Raw genomic sequence first — 23,150 nt, 5'->3', positions numbered from 1 at the left:
CAATGTAATATGATCTCTGATAGAGATTCTTGTCTAAGGGGGGACTCTGATACAAGACTCACATGGGGATTCTGTTGTAAGGAAGACTTAGATAGGGAGTCTACAGTACGGGGGAGACTCAGATGGGGATTCTCCCATCAGAGTCTCCCCCCTTATGTTAATGGTGGACTCTGATGAAAGGGAGACTCAGATGAGGACTGTAGTTTCCGGGGGATGGGTGCTCAGATGGGGACTTTGCAGTTTGTGGGGGGGGGGGAGCTCTGATGTAAGAGAGACTCAGATGGGGACTCTAATATAAGCGGGGCCTCAGATGGGGACTCTGAAGTAAGGGGTCTCTGATGGGGACCATCATATAAGGGTGGACTCTGATTTAAGGGAGACTCAGATGGGGACTCTAATATAAGGGGGGCCTCAGATGAGGACTCTATATGAGGGTCCCCATCAGAGACCCCTTACTTCAAAGGTGGATTCTGATTTAAGGGAGACTCAGATGGGGACTTTAATATCAGTGGGGAGGGGGACTCAGATGGGATCTCTGAAGTAAGGGTGGGACTCTAATGGGGATCCCCATGTAAGGGTGGACTCTGATGGGGACTCTAGTATCAGTGTGGGGGGACTCAGATGGGGACTCTGAAGTAAGGAGGAGGGGACTCTAATGGGAACCCGTATGTAAGGTTGGACTCTGATGTAAGAGAGACTCAAATGGGGACTGTGATATCAGTGGGGGGAGGGGGCTCAGATGGGGATTCTGGAGTAAGGGGGGACTCTGATGGGAGCCCTCATGTAAGGGTGGACTCGGATGTAAGGGAGACTCAGATGGGGACTCTAATATAAAGGGGGATACAGATGGGGACTCTGAAGTAAGGGGGACTCTGGTGGGGACTCATGTAGGGGTGGACTCTGATGTAAGAGAGATTCAGATGGGGACTTTGATGCAGGGGGACTCTGATAGGCTCAAATTTATTTGAATTTCTTTTCGTATTTTACTGAAGTTTTTTCTCTCCTGTTCTAGATCATATTCTGCTCATTACAAACCCTCCACATACAATGTGTTCAGTTGTGTTTTTGGCCATTTATAGAACTGATTTTTTAACAAATATTTGTGGACTGAAAAAAAATCAATGTGGCCTTTATACTGAAGAGTTTGCAGACCCCTCATCTAGCCCTTTCCTCCCCAGCCTGGCTGTCCCTGGCCACCCCCTCAGTTTAGGTCTCTCAGTCATGGAGGCATCACATGTGGGCGTGACCTAGCGTGGTCTACATGCAAACATCTCTCCTACATCCACCCATCAAGGCATTCTGAAATGTGCACACCTTCTGCCAGGAGTCATCCCACTACTTACAACAGGGCTCTTGAGAGGAGTACTAAGGCAAAGTTCTGTGACGTATTCAGGAAGCAATGTTCATCACCCTGCCAGCCGCCATGTGCCTGCATTGCATAGAGAAGCACAGAGGCCCAGTGTTGACATTACGGGTATTACCAGGGCAGGTAATAAGGGTGGATCTCCATTGCAGAAACACAAACATTACAACAAATCTCAGTTTTTTGGGGTTTTTTACTCTCTCCCCTTGCTATCCAAACCTGGAAAAAAAGGTCGGCTATGTATGCACTTTTATTAATTAAAATCGATAAGAATGTATCTGTCGCTTAGGCGCTCTGTTCACAGCATGCAGGAGCGACAGAGTGCGCACACCTTTCCACGCATTCTCGCACATCGCATGTCATTTATTTCAGTAGGCTGACCTACGGGTGAGACGAGTCCCTGACCCTTCTGCAGAATCACAATGTACTGAGACACAAGGTGCATGTAGAGGCTTCTGAGAACACACCATAGTACAGGCAACAACTGATGGCACTGCCGCATGTCTGCTAAAGGGCAGCGCATGTCTGTGTGTGTCAGGAAAAGACCATGGTTCTGCGCATGTTCCTGGCATGATATTTAAAGGATTTTTTCATTTTTTTTGTACTTTAAGCAATGAAAAATGATTGCCCCTTTAAAAAGGGTACGCTTTGAAATGTTTTTTTTTTTTCACAGATTCATGTCCCTCAGCAGTACCCAAGTCCCTTTTTATGGCCAATAACTTGCATATAGGCCTCCAAAATGGAAACTTTTGAATTTACAAGTTCAAGTCCCAGAGACTTGTATTGAGTTTGAACTTCGCTGTTGAACGTTCGAACGCGAACCAAACATGGGGGTGTTCGGACCATCACTACTTGCTAGGGGGCACCCAAGCAGGCTCACTCCTGTCCATTCACACCGAGCTGCAGCTCAGCCCCCCCTCCTCATTGGCTCACTGGCTGTGATTGCCATTGGCACCCTCTGCAATCTCAGCGAATGGGGAGGAAGCGTCTCTGGAGAGCCGAGGCTCTTGTGCACTTTGCTGGATCGTGATGGGGCTCAGGTATATATTGGGTGGGCTGGGGGAGGAGGGGGTGGGGCTGCACACAGAAGGTTTTTTACCTTCATGCATAAAATTCATGAAGGTTAAGGGTCAGTTCACACTGCATGCATTTCAGTTGCTTTTTTCTGTATCCAAAACGCACAGAAAGTAGGTTATATGGTTGTCAATGTCATAGTTCACATCAGTACTTGCAGTTCCAGTTGCAGAAAAAAATCCCAATACGTGTAAATGAATTGGTTTACGAGAAAGTTATAGCATCTACAGATAGCAGTATATATACTGGAATTTTTATTTATTTATTACTAGGAATGGTAGCAATCAGCAACTTATTGCAGGACTGCGGTGGACATTCTGACACTGGGGGGGAACTGACTGTCACTGACATCTTCAGTGACACCAATACAGTGATCAATGCTAATAAAAAGCACTGCCACTGTACTAATGACACTGGGCAGGAAGGGTTAACATTTGGGGAGATCAAAGGGTTAACTGTGTGCTGTGTGTGTTTTACTATGTAGACAAGCTGCTTTGTATTGCTATGCTGTGCATAGCAATACAAAGCAACCTGTTCCTGCTGACAGGGGAGAGATCTGTATTGTTTACATACAGACCTCTCCCCTGTCAGCTCCATCGATGATTATCGAGTCCTGGCTGAGATTCGACGGCTGGGACCTGGCGATTGACATGCTGAGGAGCCAATAGCGATGCAAGTAGGGAGCTTGCACGCCCCCTACCTGAAAATGCAAAATCGCGCACACACACACACACACACACATATATACACACATATATGCACACACACACACACATATATATATATATATATATATATACACATATATGCACACATATATGCACACACACACACACACACACATATATATATATATATATATATACACACATATATGCACACACACACACATATATATATATGTGTGATTTTGCACATCACTGCCGCCCTGTAGCAGTACTTCTGCTTTTTTCTGTATCCAAAACGCACAGAAAGTAGGTTATGTTGTTGTCAATGTCATAGTTCACATCAGTGCTTGCAGTTCCAGCAGCAGAAAAAAATCCCAATACGTGTAAATGAATTGGTTTACGAGAAAGTTATAGCATCTACAGATAGCAGTATATATACTGGAATTTTTATTTATTTATTACTCAGAATGTTCACCGCAGTCCTGCAATAAGTTGCTGATCGCTGCCATTCAGACACTGGGGGGGAACTGACTGTGATTTTGCACATCACTGCCGCCCTGTAGCAGTACTTCTGCTGTAGGGCAGTCGGGAAGCAGTTAATTAGAGGAGATGAAGTTCATATGGATCGATGCATTTCGACCCAAATAGGGGCTTCTTCAGGATTCACTTAATTATTGTGACATATATACTTGTGTAGCCACAGCAAAGGATGTACAAATATATATCAATATCAAGATAGCAAGGATGCACAGTCACACCAGCAGAAGATGCTCACATCATGTAAATGACTTCAAAGGGACTTAAAGTGATACAAGGGATCAAACTTGAATCTCCCATAGGGACTTCAGTCTCAATACAGAGTGAGTCAATCAACTGGCAAATGTGCAGAAAGACATCTAAGAACTCAGCCAGATCTAATAAGCGGCTCTTGAATGTATGTGTTATAATGTAAGATAAAAAACAGATGTTCAACTCCATAGGGGGCAACAATGACCCTGGATATACCGAAAACATAAACAGCATCGACGACCAAAAATGGTGGTGGCACCAAAAATGAGGGAACCCTTGTTTGTTTGTCACCATAACTGGTGTCCTCATTGGAAGATATTTCCTCTCTTCCTGTTCTGTTGACACCCCAAAATTTGGAATTTTTCTGAACACAAAGAGCGGTCCGAACAAGCAATATAAGGCAGTTTGGCCATCTAAACATTCATGAAATAAAATCACACTACCTACCCACTAATGCGATTGCACTGTTATTTATATAATTGAATGCTCTTTATATTACACAGTGTAGTGGAGGTGACTTGCTTTAGCTGTATATAAATAGAGAAGAGACTATTGAAATGTAAAGCACTGTATAAAATATGCCTGTGGTTTCCATCTCCCCTGAACGTGGCCATTGAAGTAATAATTGAGTATACCACCAAAACGACAAGTAATAATTGGCAGAGCTTGAATTTCATTGCAAATTCTGCTCATCTGCCTCTCCTTTTGATCATTTTATTAAATATATATATTTTTTTGTTGTTGGTAGCATCTAAAATTGGAAGTGCTCTGTAGAGTGGATTGTCGGAAGGATGACATTCGGTAATAAAATGAAGCATTAAATAAGGGCTAGCCAGGATATAATAAATCACTTTTAGAAGGAAGTCTTGAAATACCTGGCCTGCTTCTTTCAAACGAGGTTTACATGAAAGTGACAGCTAAATAAGAAGGCATAGGCAGACACGAGCTGGAAGCTATCTTAATTAAAAGAAAGTTAACTTTACAAGACAGCAAGTATTCTAACATACACATTGCTGGTAATATTAACAGCAATAAACTCACCTGCCGTCAACATCACTGAAGTACAGCTGCCTGATAATAAAAAGGCTGTGAGAGATCTTGTGTTTTTCTACTTGTTTTCTAGACTTTATATTTTTTATATTTATTCCAGTCAAATCTAGGCCTAGATGTGTAGGCTGGCAACCCTGGAAGATGTTAAAAGATTGGTTGCTAGTGTAGCGCTACACCCTGAGGAGCCGCTGTTATGTCTACAGGTTCTTACCTAATCAGTGTAGGACAGCCAAGCACACAGCTGTCATCCATCCACTCTGGCTCAGTACTCAGTCTAGTGGCTTTTTGTAGATTAAGACCCCATGTACACGGGGCATTTCTGAACGATGGAAACTGACGGCTGGAAAACGTAGATTAATAAACGTCTGTTTAGATGCTTTTGCCTCACGTGTTTATGCACGTTTAGAAGCGTTTTTAACCACTTCCCGGCTGTTGCATATAAACGGCTGGACGGTGGCAGTGTGCAGGGTCGGGTGGCCGTTTATAAACGGCCTCCCCTCACCCTGCTTGTGCGCGCTCCCTGGGAACGTGCAGCACCGTTATCCGGTGCCCGCTATGTCCTCCGGACACAGTGAAACACCAATCGTCGGACGGGACCTCTGTACGAGGTCCCGATCATGTGATCACTGATTGGCCAATCAGTGATCACATGCAAAGTAGTAAGCAAGATGTCACTTGTGACATCATTGCTTACTACGTGTGAAATCTGTGAATGATCACAGAGGTCACATGGTACAAGGCTATTCACAACAGCCTTGTACCATGTGACAAGCTGTGACCAATCACAGCTCACTCAGTACTTCTCAATGAGTGCAAGAATGCAGACAGAGAGAAAGAGAAATGATTGCTTTTACACCCATATAGGATGTAAAAGCAATCAGTGTAAAAAAAAAAAAAAAAAAAAAAAAAATCTTCATCACCCCCCACAAGTAGTACAGTGTCACCATGGTGACACTGTACTGCTAGGGTGACAGTATGTAAAAAAATAAATAAATAAAAAATAAGAATATAAAAAAATAAAATAAAAATGTAAAAAAAAAATATTAAAAATTATAATTTTTGGTTATAAACTAATTTGGATTTTTTTTTTTACTAAAAAGATAACGGAATAAATGTTGTCCAAGATTTATGATGAAATATTATTTATTTGCAAAATTTTATAAAAAAAACACTTTTTTTCAAAATGTTTGGACTTTTTCATTTACATAGCAAAAAAAATTAAAATCCCAGCGGTGAATAAATACCACCAAAATAAAGCTTTATCTGTCTCAAAAAAATGGTAAAAAATTCATTTGGGTACAGTGTTGCATGACCATGCTGAAAGCTAAAAATTGCTCTGGTCAGGAAGGGGGTAAAAGTGTCCGGTCTGGAAGTGGTTAAAGATAAGTACAGGAGAAGCTCCCAAATGCCCAGAATGCACTGAAAAGGGGTGAATTATTAACTATTTCAGACTGTTTTAGAGAAATACAGAGAGTAGAAGCAGAGACAGCAGTATGTGTTGAGATTAGCTGAGGTGTGAGTTGGTCATTAACATTTCTTTTGTTTCCAAGGATGGGAAAGGTGTCTGGTGGAGTGAGTCATTAAGGTCACCTAGCAGGGGGTCTTCATGAGGAATTTGAGGTGTGAATGGTCATTAACATATCTTTTGTTTGCAAGGGTGGGAGATGTCTGAGGTGTGAATTGGTCATTACAATGTGTGACAAGCTTGGTAGTTTGGTGGTAGTTTTCAGTGTTTTGTCCATTTGAGTACCTTGAAAATGCTTTGCATGCAGAAAAAGGCTCTGGACAGCATCGGAAGAGTTAAAAAAAAATTTCAGACGCAAACGCTTATAAACGTGATTTGCCACATTTACACGCGTTTACAAGTGGTTTGCGTTTGAAACACTGATAAAATCGACTGCTGAACGCAAGTTTTCTGCGTTCAAAAAAACGACTGTAAACTCAAATGCCTGTAAATGACTGTAAACTAAGATGTGTACATGGACATAGGAAAACATTAGGGTGAGTTCAGGGGCTGCTGAAAAAAACACTGAACAGCTCCTAAATGTGAGTTTTTCAGCTGCAGTGTACATGAGCCCTTATTGCTGATAGATCTTGGGAGGGGATCTAGAGGTGGAACAGGATACTCCAAAATAAACAGATTGCCAATGGAGGACACTTCTATCTTGATAATAACACCAGCAATTCCCAAGGTAATGATAATCTGATAGAACTCTCTATATGTGCACAGCTGAGGACCATGTACCAAAAAAGTAGCATAAGTCATGGAGGACTAAGGTAGCCCACGTTTCATGGCCTGAGGGCAAAAGAACTCCAGCTCAAGAGAGGAGACTTTACTCGCAGAGTCCCAAAGCGTACACAGTTTATGAGCACTGCCTCAATGAAGGTTCATTGTCCAGCCCAGGTGTACTCCAGGGCAAGCAGCCCCTTGAGCTCACAAGTCTATTCCATCACAAAGAAAAAGACAATGTTCTCTGGGCCTCAGCCTATTAATGGAATCCATCCACCATCTTGGCACACCTGGGAATGCATATGCCTGTAGGCAGGTACAGTCTGTATCCTCCAATGTAGGTGGCACTCAGTTGAGTGGTACCACAGCCTGGAGAAGTTCAAGGGAAACAATGTTTCCCTGTGTTCTTCTGGGTCAATGGAGCAGCATTACGGTTGGCTGTGCTGTGATCATGTAACCCTTGACAGCCATCCTGGGTCAACAGGGTCTGTTTTAGTCCTTGCCCCTGGTTTTGGTGTGCTTCTTGTGTGGGGCTAGTGTAGGGAGAGAGACCCTCTTAAGACCAGACAGGTCAGGCCTTCACCCTCTGAAACAGAAGCAGTCGGCACCTCTCCTCCTCTACATCTGACTACATTGAACTGTGAGTTAATCCCCTAGTGGTGCTCTCCTCCCAGGGTGTTTGTAACATTGACATATTGTTTCATACAAGTTCCAAGTTTTACACGCTTCACCTCCCCACAGGCCCTACTAAATATTTAGGCCTTGAATACTCCCACCCTAATCTCCAGAAGCTTCTCCCAGAGTCAAAGGAAGATAATCAAACTCCCAGCCTGTGGAGCCCTGAGCAGACCAAACTAGACAATTCTGGCTACTGTGGCTACAGTTGAAGCCCCAAACTAAATTTACCAAACAGCCTATGAGTGAGGGCCCAAAAAGAGATAGCAAGACTGACTCTTCCTTTTTAAAGTGCCTCATGCTAATATACATTTCTGTAGTAAAGTGGCCTTGAGAAGAATATGTGGACTACCCAATACCACTGATCTCCGTAGTAGGGAAGAGAAGCCACCAGCTAAAGATCTTGCAGAATTTAAAATTTCAGGGCTGTTGATCTCCTAGTCCCCAGCTATGTTCTGTGGTTCCTCCCGCAATCCCCTACACTCCCATAAGTTTTGCACATTGCAGGATCTTTGTTGGTGGTTTCTCTTCACTAATGCAGAGTTCAGTGGAACAGACAGCGGGAGAGATACATATTACCTCTATTCTTTTGCAGGGTATTCTTTTTGGGCAATTCAATTTTGCCTAAGGGGGTTGCTTTATCCACAAACAAAAATCAACAACAAAAATTAAATAAAAAAATAGTGAATTAAAAATAATTTGCCTTACAAATGTATCACACTCTGTGTGTGCTACTTGTGGAAATAGATTTATATCCTAAAGCATTTTTTTCTGCCTTACCACTATGTTTATGTTGATTCATTTCAAACATCTTGGAAAGCAAAATGATACACAGTTTAAAAGCATATATAAGGACTGTCTTGGACTTTACCTATCCATTCCTGGGATTTACAGAGCTCTACCAGACAACACAACAAGGTTGCTGACCTGATATTTCTCTGCTGTAGTTGAAGAGGTATTAAACCCAAACCCAAAAATGTAATTTATTGCAACTTACCTATCCTTATATGTGGTGGCTGCATTTGTTTTCTTTTATAAGGCATTTCCCCCTTTGCTTCCCCTGGTTATCTGGCCAGTAACACACCTCTTGTATTAGAGGGCCCCCACTCTGGATGAAGAAGCAACAGAAACCCCTGGACAGCAGCATTGTTAGTCTGAGGGGGGGGGGGGGATTGTTAGATGTGCAAGCAGATTTGGACACACTAACAAATTGAAGCCAAACTCCAGTTAACACTTTATAAGCAGTTACAGCAACATGTTTTTCCTTTTGGGATAAAGGTTTTACATAAATAAAAGCTGATCATTGTAATTACCCCTATCAGTATTAAATGGTTTGTCTCATCCCTGTAACTGCTACATTTACAGGACAGCTTGTTCTGTTGAAAAACAATACTTACTGGCTGGATCACCAGGTGAAAATAAAGGAAAGAAAGTCTAACAAAGAAAACTAATGTAGCCATGGCATCTAAGAGTTGGTAAGCTGCAATATGGGTTTATTACCACTTAAGGCAGTACTGATGGGTCACCTCCCCACCTCCAGCCGGTGATTGCAAATTGAAGGATTAGCAGAACACTGATGAGGTCATCATCTTGTCCTGTCAGCACATGAACACTGCAGCACACCTTATTGGTTATTCTGCTGCCACTTCCAGTCCAGAGTATGGCTGAGGGGTTTAGGTTACACTAATTTTAAAATGAACTTAAGCACTTAAGTTTGCTGCATTTAAAATACATTTTGCGTGTACAAAAGTGTACACCTTTTCAGAAAAAATGAAAAGGTGAACTAACACCATACACACCCCCCACCCCCCTCAGCCCAGTACCCACTGTACTTACCTCCGTGGTTGGTGACTTTTCCTTGCCCATGTAGACGGTGTAGCAGTCTGGGGACTGGAAATTCCTGCTGTTCTCTCTCCTCTCCATCCACTGTTTATGAGATGGAAGAAGAATGGAGATTTCAATTCCTCAGCAAATACAGAGGTAAGTACAGCAAGGATCTGGGAGGGGAGGGGGGTCAGAATGGCGTTCAGTGTCAGCTCACCTTTTCATTTTTTCTGAAGCTCTACAAAAAATAATCAGGGCTTCCTTCCTCACCCAGTCTTTCTTCTGGGTTTGTGGCTACGGACGTTTAAATGGCCGAGCCGTAGTGATGTCACTCCTTCGCATGTGCTCGAAGCCACAATCGTGGCACAGCACTCAAGTATGCCATCCATTGAGAGCGTCAGGCGCATGCGCCGGTGATGTCACCAGCTACTATTCATTGGAATATCTCATAAACGGTGCACGTTTAGGAGATATTCATTTTACCTACAGATAAACTTTATTATAAAAGTTGCAAAGCGGACTTTAACCTTATAGGAGTTGGAGTTAAAAGCGGTAGTAAAGTTTTCATGTCACTTTAAAAAAAAAAAAAGACCTATTTTGTTGATATTTCTCCTGCAGAGCAGTGGATGGAACGCCGGAGCTTATCGTCTTATTCTTAGAAAACCCCAATCGCATTGTCAACTTAAAAATGCATACCTTTACCTACTTCTGTGTGAAGTTAACAGTTTTTAACCAATGGGAATAACTTTATGGTTTTAAAACACCTGCTGTCGTTGAATGGAGAAAGTTAATTCAAACAGGGCTGACAGTTGTGTTCTAAAGAACCATATAACAACTATCTGGTACCTAATATTTAATTCTATTCTTATAACTTAATTTAAATACCAAACAGTATATTAAACAATGGTAGATCTGGCTTTTTTCCGTGTTGTTTTAAAAAAAAGCATTACATACATTAAATTTTCTATTAAAGTGTATGCAAAAACTAAACGTTGTTAGGCTTTGATAAAGCGGTGAGGAACTGTGTCACCAGGAACTGTGTCCCTGGTAAGAAGATTCACTCTATCCTGGTGACCATTGTCGCAGAGTCTGAAAGTGAAGGAAAATCCAAAAATTTGAGTTGTCACCAAGACAGAGGGGAAACCTTCCAAAGGGAACCCTTGTTCCAGTGGCAACTGTCTAAGATGGCAGAGAAGTGAAGAGAAAACATGCCAATGGTAAACTAAGAACAACAAAAAAAGTGGTAACAACAGAGGTTTTGACTCTTTACTATTCTATCCTAAACACAAAAAACATTTTGGCTTTGGATATGCTTTAAATGGGGTTTCCAGTTTTAGAGAAAAACAGGTACAAGGAGTTTCCACGTCCTTGAGAAAAGCGGACAACTCCTTCAAGTGAATGGGTGAGCAGTAATCAGCGGGAGAATGTCCTTTGACTATGTTTTCAGACCACAACTAACATTTTTTTTACCAAGCCAGTTATTAGCTACCTGAGAGTCAATGTGAAAAGTTAATTGGTTCTATGTACTCAGTAATATTTTTTCTTCTTTCACAGGTTACCTTCGGTGGTACTTTCATCGGCATCGGGCGTAAAACACCAGATTGCCAAGGAAACACAAAGTACTTCCGCTGCAAATTCTGCAACTTCACGTACATGGGCAACTCTTCAACCGAGCTGGAGCAGCACTTTCTAAAGACGCACCCTAACAAAATGAAAGTGTCCTCTGATTCTGGTAAACCATCTGAGAAAACTGCCAATAAATCCAGTCCCATCCCACGTTCTTGTGAGCCTGGAGATATGGGAAAGTGGCAAGACAAAATCACTGTTAAAGCAGCAGATGATATGCCAGTTGGATATTCAGTGCCAATAAAGCCTGTAGATTCTTCCAGGCAGAATGGGAACGATGACACCAACTACTACTGGTGCAAGTTCTGTAGTTTCAGCTGTGAATCCTCCAGCAATGCCAAACTTTTAGACCATCACAGTCAACAGCATGGGGGAGGGGTACCAGAGAGCCCTAATTCGGATTCCAATGACAAGATCTTCAGGAGATCAGTCATTAATCAAAATGATATTGCCAAAAATTCCGATGAACCGCTCTTGGCAAAAGTAGAGAAAGGATTGGCCAAAAAGAAAGACCTCTCAATTAAACCAGCTGAGGATTTAATAGTCACCAGCTACAATTGTCAGTTCTGTGACTTTAGGTACTCTAAAAGCCATAGCCCTGAGGTGATCTTGGTTGGGCCTCTCCTACGCCATTACCAACAGCACCACAATATTCACAAGTGTACTATTAAACATTGCCCGTTTTGCCCCAGAGGCCTCTGCAGCCCTGAAAAGCATCATGGAGAGATTTCTTACCCTTTTGCTTGCAAAAAAAGTAATTGTTCTCACTGTGCTCTCTTGCTATTGCACTTGTCTGCTGGGGTGACAGGTAGCCCACGAGTTAAACACCAGTGTGATCAATGCCCATTCTCCTCTCCTGATGTAGATGTGCTCCTGCTTCACTATGAGAATGCCCATGAAGGCCAGGCTTCTGAAGTCAAGCAGGAACCGAATCACCAGCAAGCCATTGATGGACAGCTGACGGTCAAAGAAAGCAAGGAACACTCATGTACCAAATGTGACTTTAGCAGCCTGGGAGAAGAAGACCTTTCCCGACACTACAGGTATGCCCAGAATATTTCTTGACAGTTACAAGTAAGATCACCTTTGTGGAAAAAAAAAACCGCTAATGTGCAGTTCTTGATTATGGTTTGTTTGGTCATGCATGACATAATAATCACTGTGCTGCCAGTATTATGAAATGGCCTTTCCAAAGATGCAGGTAGGTATTGCCAATATGCCCAATATCATTTCAGTTCAAGCAGATGGAAAATTTGTTAGAAAATATTCTAACTTCAGTCACCAAATTGACTATCAAAGTCATGGTCATTTTCTAGGTTCAAAAGTAGATCTCTCTTTTCTTTTGGATCCAAAGGGGGTTTTACTAAAACTGGTGCACTTGAAATCTGGTGCCGCTGTGCATGGTAGCCAATCAGCTTCTAACTTCAGCTTGTTCAACTAAGCTTTGGCAAAAGAACCTGGAAACTATTCTAAGCCAAGTTGCACCAGATTTTGCATTCTCCAGTTTTAGTACATAAGCCTCAAAGTGCTTGATCTGTCAAGTCCTGTTGTGTTTTATAAAAGTAAATAGAACAGACCATTTTCCTTTTCTTTGGGGCTCCTTCTAAGCGTCCTAATAAACCCCATGTACAACAGTATTCATTAATCCACTCTTACAGCATAGCTCCAACCAGTTTGTTTTTGTTTTAGTTTTCCATGTGTGAGGAAGTGCCACTGGGGAGACTTTCCTTCATTTCCTGTCATTATGATGTCCATGCAAAGAAAACATTCTAAGAAATTCAAACCCTTCACCCTTCTACTAAAAATATGTTTATTTTTGTCCTCACTGGAGGAATTTTCCTTTAAAAAAAATACATACACACACGCTCACTGGCCACTTTATTAGGTACACCTTGCTAGTGCTACGAATTACACCCCCAGCCTGAACCATTGATACTAGACAGGATGGATCCATGCTTTCATGTTGTTTACGCCAAATTCTGACCATTCCAGCTGAATGTTGCAGCAACCAGTTTGCCCATTCTCCTCTGACCTCTGACATCAACAAGGCATTTTCGTCCACACAACTGCAGCTCACTGGACATTTTCACTTTTTTGGATCATTCTCTGTAAACCCTAGATATGGTTGTGTGTGATAATCCCAGTAGATCAGCAGTTTTTGAAATACTCAAACCAGCTTGACTGGCACCAACAACTATGCCATGTTCAAAGTCACTTAAATCCCTTTTCTTCCCCATTCTGATCCTCGGTTTGAACTCCAGCAAGGCGTCTTTACTACGTCCAGATGCCTAAATACATTGAGTTACTGCCATGTGATTGGCTGCTTAGCAATTTGTTTTACCAAGCAATTGAACAGGTGTGCCTAATAAAGTAGCCGGTGTATGTATATATATATATATATATATATATAAAATCACGTTTACATTTCTATTTTTTTTATTTTTGCATTTAATTTTCTCTTAAATAGATTTTTGTACTGAGGACTCCTATTCCAAATATATGTGTGAAAAGTGTAATAATGGGACTTTGAAGCAAGGGATTTTCCTTTGCTTCTGTCCTGACAGTGATGGGCAGTTTTCCCGTTAAGGACACAAACGCCAAAAAAAGGATCATATACTAAAAAAAAAGTTTTAGCTGGAGTTGGCCATTAGCAGAATTATTTGCAAAAGTTTTAAATTCAGTAATCACTTGCAGTAGAGACATCATATTAACTCTCCTTTCCTTTGATCCAGCACTGCAAATTCGAAAAGCCTCTCTAGCATTCGATACTTCCAGGGGTGTAGGATGCATGTGTGTAGGTTCCTTCCTCTGACCATCAAAGTCACTACAGGACTGATGTAGCTGATTGGAAGTGCTGAATGCTGAAGAGAATGTACTATTTATTTATTTATTTATCGAGTTTATATAGCGCCAAAGGGTTTGCTCAGCGCTGTACAATAGAGGGGGGGACAATACATGAAACAGAACAGTAACATCAAACAGTACACAAGGGGTAAGAGGGCCCTACTCTTTCGAGCTTACAATCTAGGAGGGAGGGGGTAGAGGCACAGGAGGAAACGGCTGTGGGGGATGGAGTGGTAGGAGGAGGGAAGGGCAGCGGCTGTTAGGTGAGGGTGGGGTAGGCTTCCCTGAAGAGGTGGGTTTTCAGGGAGCGCCTGAAGGTGAGAAGGGAAGGTGACAGTCTGATGGATTGGGGTAGTGAGTTCCAGAGGATGGGGGAGGACCTGGAGAAGTCTTGCAGTCGTGCGTGGGAGGAGGAGACCAGGGAGCAAGATAGAAGGAGGTCCTGTGAAGAGCGAAGGGTACGGGTAGGGTGGTACCTGGGAATTAGGTCGGTGAGGTAGTTAGGGGCAGTGTTGTGAATGGCCTTATAGGTCAGGGTGAGCAATTTGAATTTAATGCGTTGGGCAATGGGGAGCCAGTGGAGGGAGAGGCAGAGGGGAGTGGCAGAGGTGGAGCGGCTGGTGAGGTGGATGAGTCTGGCCGCTGAGTTCAGGATGGTCTGAAGCGGGGAGAGCCTGCACTGGGGTAGGCCGGTGAGGAGGGAGTTGCAGTAGTCCAGGCGTGAGATAATCAGGGAGTGTACTAGTAGTTTAGTGGTGTCTGGGGTAAGGAAGGAGCGTATCTTGGAGATGTTCCGGAGGTGGAGCCTGCATGTGTTTGTGAGAGATTTGATATGAGGTTGAAAGGAAAGGTTTGAGTCCAGAATGACGCCAAGGACCTTGGCTTGCTGGGCGGGATTGATGGTGGTGTTGTTGGTAGTAATGGAAAGGATGGGGGGGGGGGGCGCGGGCTGGGGGGAAGATGAGAAGCTCGGTTTTGGAGAGGTTGAGTTTGAGGAAATGGAGCGACATCCAGTCAGAGATGTCGTTTAGGAGGTGAGTGATGCAGGCGGAGAATGTGGGGGTGAGGTGAGGGGTGGATAGGTAGATTTGAGTATCATCAGCATAGAGGTGGTAATTGAAGCCGTAAGAGTGTATGAGTTTGCCAAGGGAGGAGGTGTAGATGGAGAAGAGAAGGGGTCCAAGGACAGAGCCCTGGGGGACCCCAACAGAGAGGGGGAGTGAGGAGGAGATGGCACCGTTGTAGGACTAGTTTGTAGTGTTGAAACAGAGGAGAAATAGAAGAAACAGGCAAACCTTTTGAGGCCTCTTTAGGGCCTCTATAAGCGTGTGTGTGTGTGTGTGTGTGTGTGTATATATATATATATATATATATATATATATATATATATATATAGATAGATAGATACACTGTATATAAAACAGTCCATATTTGTTTGTTTACTTTGCCTTTCGGAAGTTGAGGGAATGACAAAAAGCTTTGTGTAATTTTGTCATCAGCTTCTAAAGGGGCAAACAAAAAATTGTACCCTAGAACGATTGGCCTTCTAATCAAGCAATTAAATAATTAACTTGAAAGTTCTTTTCTGGGAAAAAAAAGCAGATTCTTATTTTATCTGCTTGTTCAATCTACTGAAGCTAATCTATTGTGGTCTGCACAATAAATAAAACACATTTACATGTGGTTAGCTGTAGGCTGCGTATTTCATGCTTCTATTGCATACCTGTAAATATTCAGCTCATTTTACTACTTCCCCAATCTTCCATATTTGTATAAAATTTTCTTCTCTACCGTGGATTTTTTTTTTTTTTTGTTGTACATAAATCTGTTAGTTTCATTTTGATTTTTTCGTTTTTTGTTGTACATAAATCTGTTTCATTTTGAACATGCAAGTTGTTATTCTTGTAAGGGACATTTTTCAGTGCCTAAAAATAGACAACGAAAGCACACCGTACCAAAATTGACAAAAAGAACAGTTAAGGAGAACTCCACACAAATAAAATGATAATAATTATACTAAGTGAACTAGAATTTTTTTATTTTTACCATAAAGATTGCTGTTGACAAGAAAAAACTTTAGTAGGCCCTTTGGATGTAAATATCCATCACATAATGGGGTGAATTTACTAAAATCAAATTGTGCACTTTTGCATTTGCACTCATTTTCCTCAGAGCTTATTGAACATGGTGAAGCTTCACTTTGTAAAGAATACCCAGTCAGGTGCAAGGAAAATTAAAAAAAAACTGCATTTTTGATTGCACATGATTGGATAATGAAAATCAGCAGAGCTTTACCACATTCACTAAGCTCTGGGGCAAATGAGTGCAACTGCAGTTCCAACATGCACAGTTTATATGCCTTTAGTAAATCCACCCCAAAATGTTGTGTCAGAAAACTACACACAGTTTACTGATTACAATCCAATTTGGCCTTACAATGAAAGGCAACATGTTATTATTTTCTATTTAAACCAACACCACCATTTTTGCTTCCATCTGAAATTGTGGCAGTTAACCTGTCAAATAAAATAGTTAGATAGTTGGTAAACTGGAATAAAGACATCAGTCCATACAGTTCAACCTATATGGGTGTGTATACGTTTATGTCTCTATCATTTCCCATATGCAATATCACATTTGCATCATTTGCGCATTTGAAATATACAGGGATATGAAAATTGTATTTTAAACAATGTACACTTTGCACTGACACCACCAAAGGGATTTCCACATACTTACCGCTCTGATGGTAAAGAACCTCCTAGGCGGTTTAAGGTTGAACTGCTTCTCCTCCAAATTCATTGAGTGATTGTTTGTCTTCTTAAGCTTCCTGAAACTGAATAGTTTCTTTCCCTTTGCTAGAATCACCATTCAGGTATTTGTAAAATACTAAGAAAATATATGAACCTTACTTCCTCTTTTGAACTGAAGATGACATTGTGACATCTTCAGGGTCTCACCTGAAGATGTCACAATACTTCAGGTGAGACCCTGGGAAGATGCTACTGCGCAGTGCAGGAGCTTCTTCTCACCAAAGGTTTGAGATATTCAGAGTTACCGGAATCGCATGGGAAGGTTGGTGATTACACCCACCTCTAGGTGCCAGCAGAAGCTAGGGGTAAGGTAAACCTTTCTGGCTTTATTCCACAAGTGTTTTTTAACAGCTTTTATTCTGTTTGAAAGGGGGGGGGGGTCTTGATACTGTAAGACCTTGCCTTTTAGTTCAAGGTCCACTTTACCCTTCGGTACAGATGCTTCTTGAGCTCAGTAGAAGAAAAATAATAATAATAAAAACTACCAAGCGCACGTAACCAGATGTTTGAGTTTACCAGCTATGTTTTTCTTGGCTGGAGTTCTTTTGTAAAACATTTGTGTGTTTCTTTATATTCATTCCTAAGCATCAATTAAGGGGCCTGGTTGTTAAGATCCCCTCAAAAAATCTTTGTATTTCATTATGTTGAGTTAGGTTGTAAAAACACAGCATGTTGCTGGTTATTTTTTACACCTATTTGTAAAGAAAGTACTTGACCAACACAAATGTACATCTGATTATGCTTGTGGAACAGCCTCCCCGTTTTTGGTTCACAGGTGCAGGTTTACTCGTAAGTGCCACTCTTTAAGCTCTCTGCAATCCCGACATGCCTGGAGTTCTATTAGAGCTTGTTAGGCATGTCTTTGCTTACATTTCTCATGATTTTTCTTATTGTATTTATTTTTTTAAGAACTTGTTTTTAATGCAAAAGAATCACACGTAGAGTGTTTCTTTATTCAACATTGTGGCTGTTTGAGCGATCATACCTCTTGTGGCACAGGATAGATCTCCGAGTATGCTGAGATTATAGAGAGCTGAGAGACTGGCACCTAGGAGTAAATCTGTAAGAGAGAAACCTGTGAGCCAGAAGCATTATCTGATCTACCTTTTTTAAGGTTAAGCATACCTGCTGAGTGAATTTTTTAATGTGCTGCTTGCAAAGACTGCAGATTTTCCAGTGGAAGGTGCGACTATATGAAACAACAAAAATGAACTGATGTTAGGCTCAGGAGTAAAAGCTGTGGCCATAAGGGTAACGGGAGAAGCACAGTGAAAATAATCTTCTAGATAAGCTATTTATAAAGAAAGTTGCATGCTGAAAAAATAGGAGTTTGTAAAAATTGCTCATGGTTTTCATCAGCTCCTTGTGCCCCATGGAGCTCCATTCAGTTTTAGGAGTCAAGGGAGATACCCAGTACTCCTGGGCAGGGGTGGACTCACCATTTGGAAACTCGGGCACTGCCCGAGGGCCCAGGGTCAGTAGGGGGCCCCATGAGATGCCCCTGGTACCTTTTTCATAGGCTTTTTTGAGTTTGGGCAAGGACACAGGGGCCCCATGATCCCCTATTGCCCGGGGGCCCCATGAGTTGTCAGTCCGCCCCTGCTCCTGGGTATAGAGAAACATGTAACTAGTTGCTTGTCACATTCCTGTGCCGATCAAGGCTTTTGTATGGGGAGTTTATAGCCTTGTATGAGCTATAACTCATTTCTTATGCACAATTTTGCTTCTACTTCCCTGGTTTACCAGAAACGTTGGAGAGCCAAGGAGGCATATGTGTCTGGGGAGGTCTGCATTTGAGTGAAGTGTTGCTTTGCTCTGCGTTGGCTAAGTACAAATTCACTTTAAACCTTTTGACTTACAGATGAGGTAATCTATGGCATGAAAGAAATCTAATATACAAAATGAAGTTAAAAAATACATATCAAGACCTTTACTTCACCCTGTTCACCACTTAGCTAAAAAGGCTTAGTATTGTAAAATGTAAAGGTTCACTTCTCTTCCCAAACCTGTACTAGATAGCCTTTTAATTCCAAATTTTAATAAATCTAGCAGTGATCTTACCAGTTTCCATCATAATATACACATAGGACTCAACCGTCAATTGTGGGACTTTAATAGTAACCACAGAAAAAAAAAAATAGGCAAAAAGTGAAAATTGTTACACGAAAACCTTTTTCAATCTTTACTAGTACAAATAACATAAAATCATTTTAAAATAAGTAGTCACGGCTGTTTGTGTGTATACAACAGTTACATAACCATTAGTCCTCATGCACACGTGACGTTTTTAAAGCGGCTGTTTTTGACTTTTGAAGTTTTTTTTTTTCTAGAGCTAGTAAACCCCCCCAGCAAGTTATCATATCTGTCCAAGCACACATAGACTGTAATCAACGTTGTTTGGCTGGAACAAAAACCCAGGACTAGTGAGTCTCTAGAGGAGGTTTTTAGCTGTAAAAATGCTTTAACGCTGAAAAACGCAGTAAAATGCCGCAAAGCGGTGTTTCTGGATTTTTTTTGACCAATAAAAACCGCAAACTTGGAAAAACGCTGCTAAACGCAGCAAAACGCAGCTAAACGCTAATGCTAAAATGCTAAAAAAAAGCTGAAAAACTCATGTTTTAGCATGACTTTACACAGCTAACATTAGTAGCGTTATCAAAATGTCCCGTGTGCATGAGGACTTATAGGCCAAAATACAATTTATTATTATTATTATTTATTTCAGGTACTTATATAGTGCCGTCAATTTACGCAGCGTTTTACATATATATTGTACATTCACATCAGTCCCTAAACCTCAAAAGGCGTACAATCTAAGGTCCCTAACTCACATTCATACATACACACATACTAGGGTCAATTTAGACAGGAGCCAATTAACCTACCAGCATGTCTTTTGGAGTGTGGGAGGAAACCAGAGTACCCAGAGGAAACCCACGCAAGCACAGGGAGAACATGCAAACTCCAGGCAGGTGGTGCCATGGTTGGGATTCAAACCAGCGACCCTAGTACTGCCGGGCAGAAATGCTAACAATACTCCCACATCTGTTTGTCCATGATTCAACAAGTGTCGTGACTCAGAACATCCAATGCATTTCAAAAATCTAGTTTATTTTTTCTTTCTCAGAGATGTGTCTTATGACTGGTCTTCATTATCAAATTCACATTCTTACATAAGATGCATCTCAACAATATTTTACATAGTTATCTTCATATATATATATATATATATATATATATATATATATATATATATATATATATAATTCTGAACTTTATCAAGAGTTCCACAAATTCTATCCGACCTATGTGTTGAGTGAGTTATGTGATAGACTAGTCTTCCAAATCTTTCATTACCAACTAGACACAAGTCTAAAGAAAATTTTTCTTTATTAGCTTGAGTAATCATCAACACAGACTACTATCTTCAAGGGTCTCACAATAAGTCCTGAAGGCCTGCAGTTTGGGTGCCAGGACTTTAGAGAGATCTCCTCTTTCTTTTTGCTGTGTGAGACACAAGAAAAAGTTGATACTCTGGTAAATCAGCATACATTGATATCCTTTTATGCAGAATGGTAGGATACAGCCGAATAGACATTCAATATGTTTCAGCCATTAGACCTTAACGATAGCCATGATCGCGTTGGATGTCTATTTACCATTAAAGGATATCCATTTATGCTGATTTTGCAGAGTGTTGGCTTTTCCTTGTCTCATTCAGCATTGGAGGCTGTAGGAAATCTTTAAGCCTGTACCCAGCTCCCCGGGCATTGGATTTCAGTGGAGGTTGTAGTACTGTCTCACCTGTTGTACTTCCTGCTTTGTTTTGGGGACTCTAGTAACAGGACGCAGACAACTAATTTTAATTCTTCCATCCCCTATTCAAAGCTAAAAAAACAAGTTTGGGATTTACATATACTATTGCAATTAATATTGAATGAATGAACTTAATAGTAGAGGCAGCATGGGAACTTGACTGTCAAAAACTCCACAAAATATAAACCAGTGTCACTTTTCCTGTAACATTGGAGGAGCAGTGCTAATGACTGACCTAGTGTAGATCTACTGAAAATAATGAAAAAAACAAGACCTTTTATGAGCTGACAGCAAGTGAAAAGTGTTTTCCACTTGTCTATATGTTGGTTGAATTCAATTTGATTTTGCTCTGATAAACTGAAAATTGAATAAAATAAATAAGGAGGTAGAAGTGAATAAATAGGGGTATTACTTTTATAAACAGGAGGCCCCCCGTAAATAACACACAAAAAAAGAAAAAAATAATGGATCGTTCCAACTGGCTTCTGACACATTCAAAACCGATCTCCTAGGACTAGTGTGTCATATTCATAAATTATTTCCTGGTAATCTAGAAATTTTAGAATCTTGAAGTAAGCAGTAACTCTGTTTGATATATGTCTAACATCTGGACTTTAATTACTCCAGCACAAATGTTCTAACCTCCGAGCATGCTTCTAAATCTGTAAGGCAAAGGTAAGCCTTTAAAGCCACCACTTGCTGTCCACCCATAAACTATAGCTCCCAGCTTCCTCTACTTTACAGCTTCTATGGAATGCCAAAGTCTTGAAGTGGAACTCCAGAATTTTTTTTTTTTTTTTTTAGGCTTAGTGGAGAAAGGGTAAATTTTTCTCTGGGAAGGTTTCAAATCACTTCCTATGTGGTCACTGGGACAGGAAGTGAAGGGATTCTCTGCAGCATGGATACAAACCTGACAGTGGTTCTAAGCCTTGGCTACTCTACCAAAAATAATATATATGCAGTAGATAATTGTCTGAAAGATCAGACGAATAGTAAAGCAATAGATTAATTGATTTTTTTCATTTCCACCGCAGGTGGAAGGAAAGAAAATCCCTCACTTTCCCCATCAACACAGTCAGTGTTGATGGGGGAATGCCTCGCACAGAACTGTTGTATTCTGCTGGCAGGGGACCTTCCCGGATAACAGAATACAATGATTACTGCTAGCGGCTATAGCCAGCCTGCCCATAGATGGATTGAATCTTGGCTGGTCCCCACAGAATCGGCCGAGGATCGATCTATCTATGGCTGGCTTTACATTAACTTACTGTTTGCTTTGCATTAAGAGGTGCAAAGTTAGAAGCATAAATTCAAAACAGGTTCAGGGTAGCAAAAAACATGTGTAATCAACAGAATAATGAGACCTGTACAGATAGGGACTCTTCACTGCAGTGTCTCTGTGGTTCAGTAGGGGTAACATATGGTTTCATAGCATAGTCTCTATAGCCATGGTGTGTAGTTGGGAATCAATACTTCAGTAAAACAGTTCAGAACAAAAACTGCTAATTGCGATTGTCCTCAGAAAAAGCATCCCTTTCACTGAAGTCCAGGTTGGCTCTAGTAACACAGGCAAATAGTTGGAGGGATCTGGGACCCAAGGACGAAGTGCTACCCCACTGGAACTGCAGTACTCTCGTAGCAGTCTGGAGGGGGCTGCAGTAGCTGGGTCTTCCAAGGAAATTGTGTGCTATTGGGCTCTGGCATGCACGCCAGTTTTGACAGAAGAGGGCCTGTCATGTGGCTGCTGATAAAATGCCTTGAATACCTGTGAATCATCAGATGTGGCCTCTATGAGCTGCTGAGGGAGGTAAGCTGAGGAATCTATACTCCGGAACACAGTCAAGTGTGGTCAAAGGAGTTAAAGAAGTTCAAGTGGTTGTAGGCTGAAGGTGGAAAGTGATAAGGCTGAATTTTTTTTTCCTTCATGAATTCTATGCATGAAGGTAAAAAACCTTTTTTGTGCTGCTCCACTCACAGCATCCCCAATATTCACCTAAACCCCCTCTTGATGCAGTGATGTGCAAAGCCTTGGCTGTCCCGGCATTTCTGCTCATTGGCTGAGACACAGCAGTGGGAACTGCTGGCTCCGGCTGCTGTCAATCACAGCCAGTGTGAAGAGAGAGGAGGGTGGGGCCAACCCATGGCTTAAAGTGGGGCTCGAGAGTGAGCATGCTCCAGTGTCCCCATAGAGCCCTTGCTTTTGGGGGCTCTGGTCAAGGAAGAGGAGCCAGGAGCACCAGCAGAGGGACCTGAGAAAAAGAGGATAGGGGCTATTCTGTGCAAAACCATTGCACAGAGCAGGTAAGTATGACATTATTATTATTATTATACAGTATTTATAAAGCGCCAATGGTTCGCTCAGCGCTGTACATTACAAA

General features: G+C 41.5%; 1 protein-coding gene across 3 annotated transcripts in view; it reads left to right on the top strand.

The window, feature by feature from the left end:
• Window positions 1-23,150, top strand: part of TRPS1 (transcriptional repressor GATA binding 1) — a 421,564-nt gene that overhangs the window by 164,054 nt on the left and 234,360 nt on the right. For 2 of the 3 annotated variants that reach the window (XM_089659035.1, XM_089659034.1), the window contains one exon: window positions 11,228-12,342. In XM_089659035.1, coding sequence (XP_089515161.1) covers window positions 11,228-12,342 — 1,115 coding nt within the window. The remainder of the gene's footprint in view (window positions 1-11,227; window positions 12,343-23,150) is intronic. The other variant, XM_089659036.1, reaches the window with a different exon arrangement.

The sequence above is a fragment of the Staurois parvus genome, unplaced genomic scaffold (assembly GCF_062004578.1).
Source record: "Staurois parvus isolate SC_StPar_1 unplaced genomic scaffold, SC_StPar_1.0 ptg000030l, whole genome shotgun sequence".
NCBI lineage: Eukaryota > Metazoa > Chordata > Amphibia > Anura > Ranidae > Staurois > Staurois parvus.
Note: the sequence above shows the minus strand (reverse complement) of the source record. Positions and strands in the feature narration are given on the sequence as shown.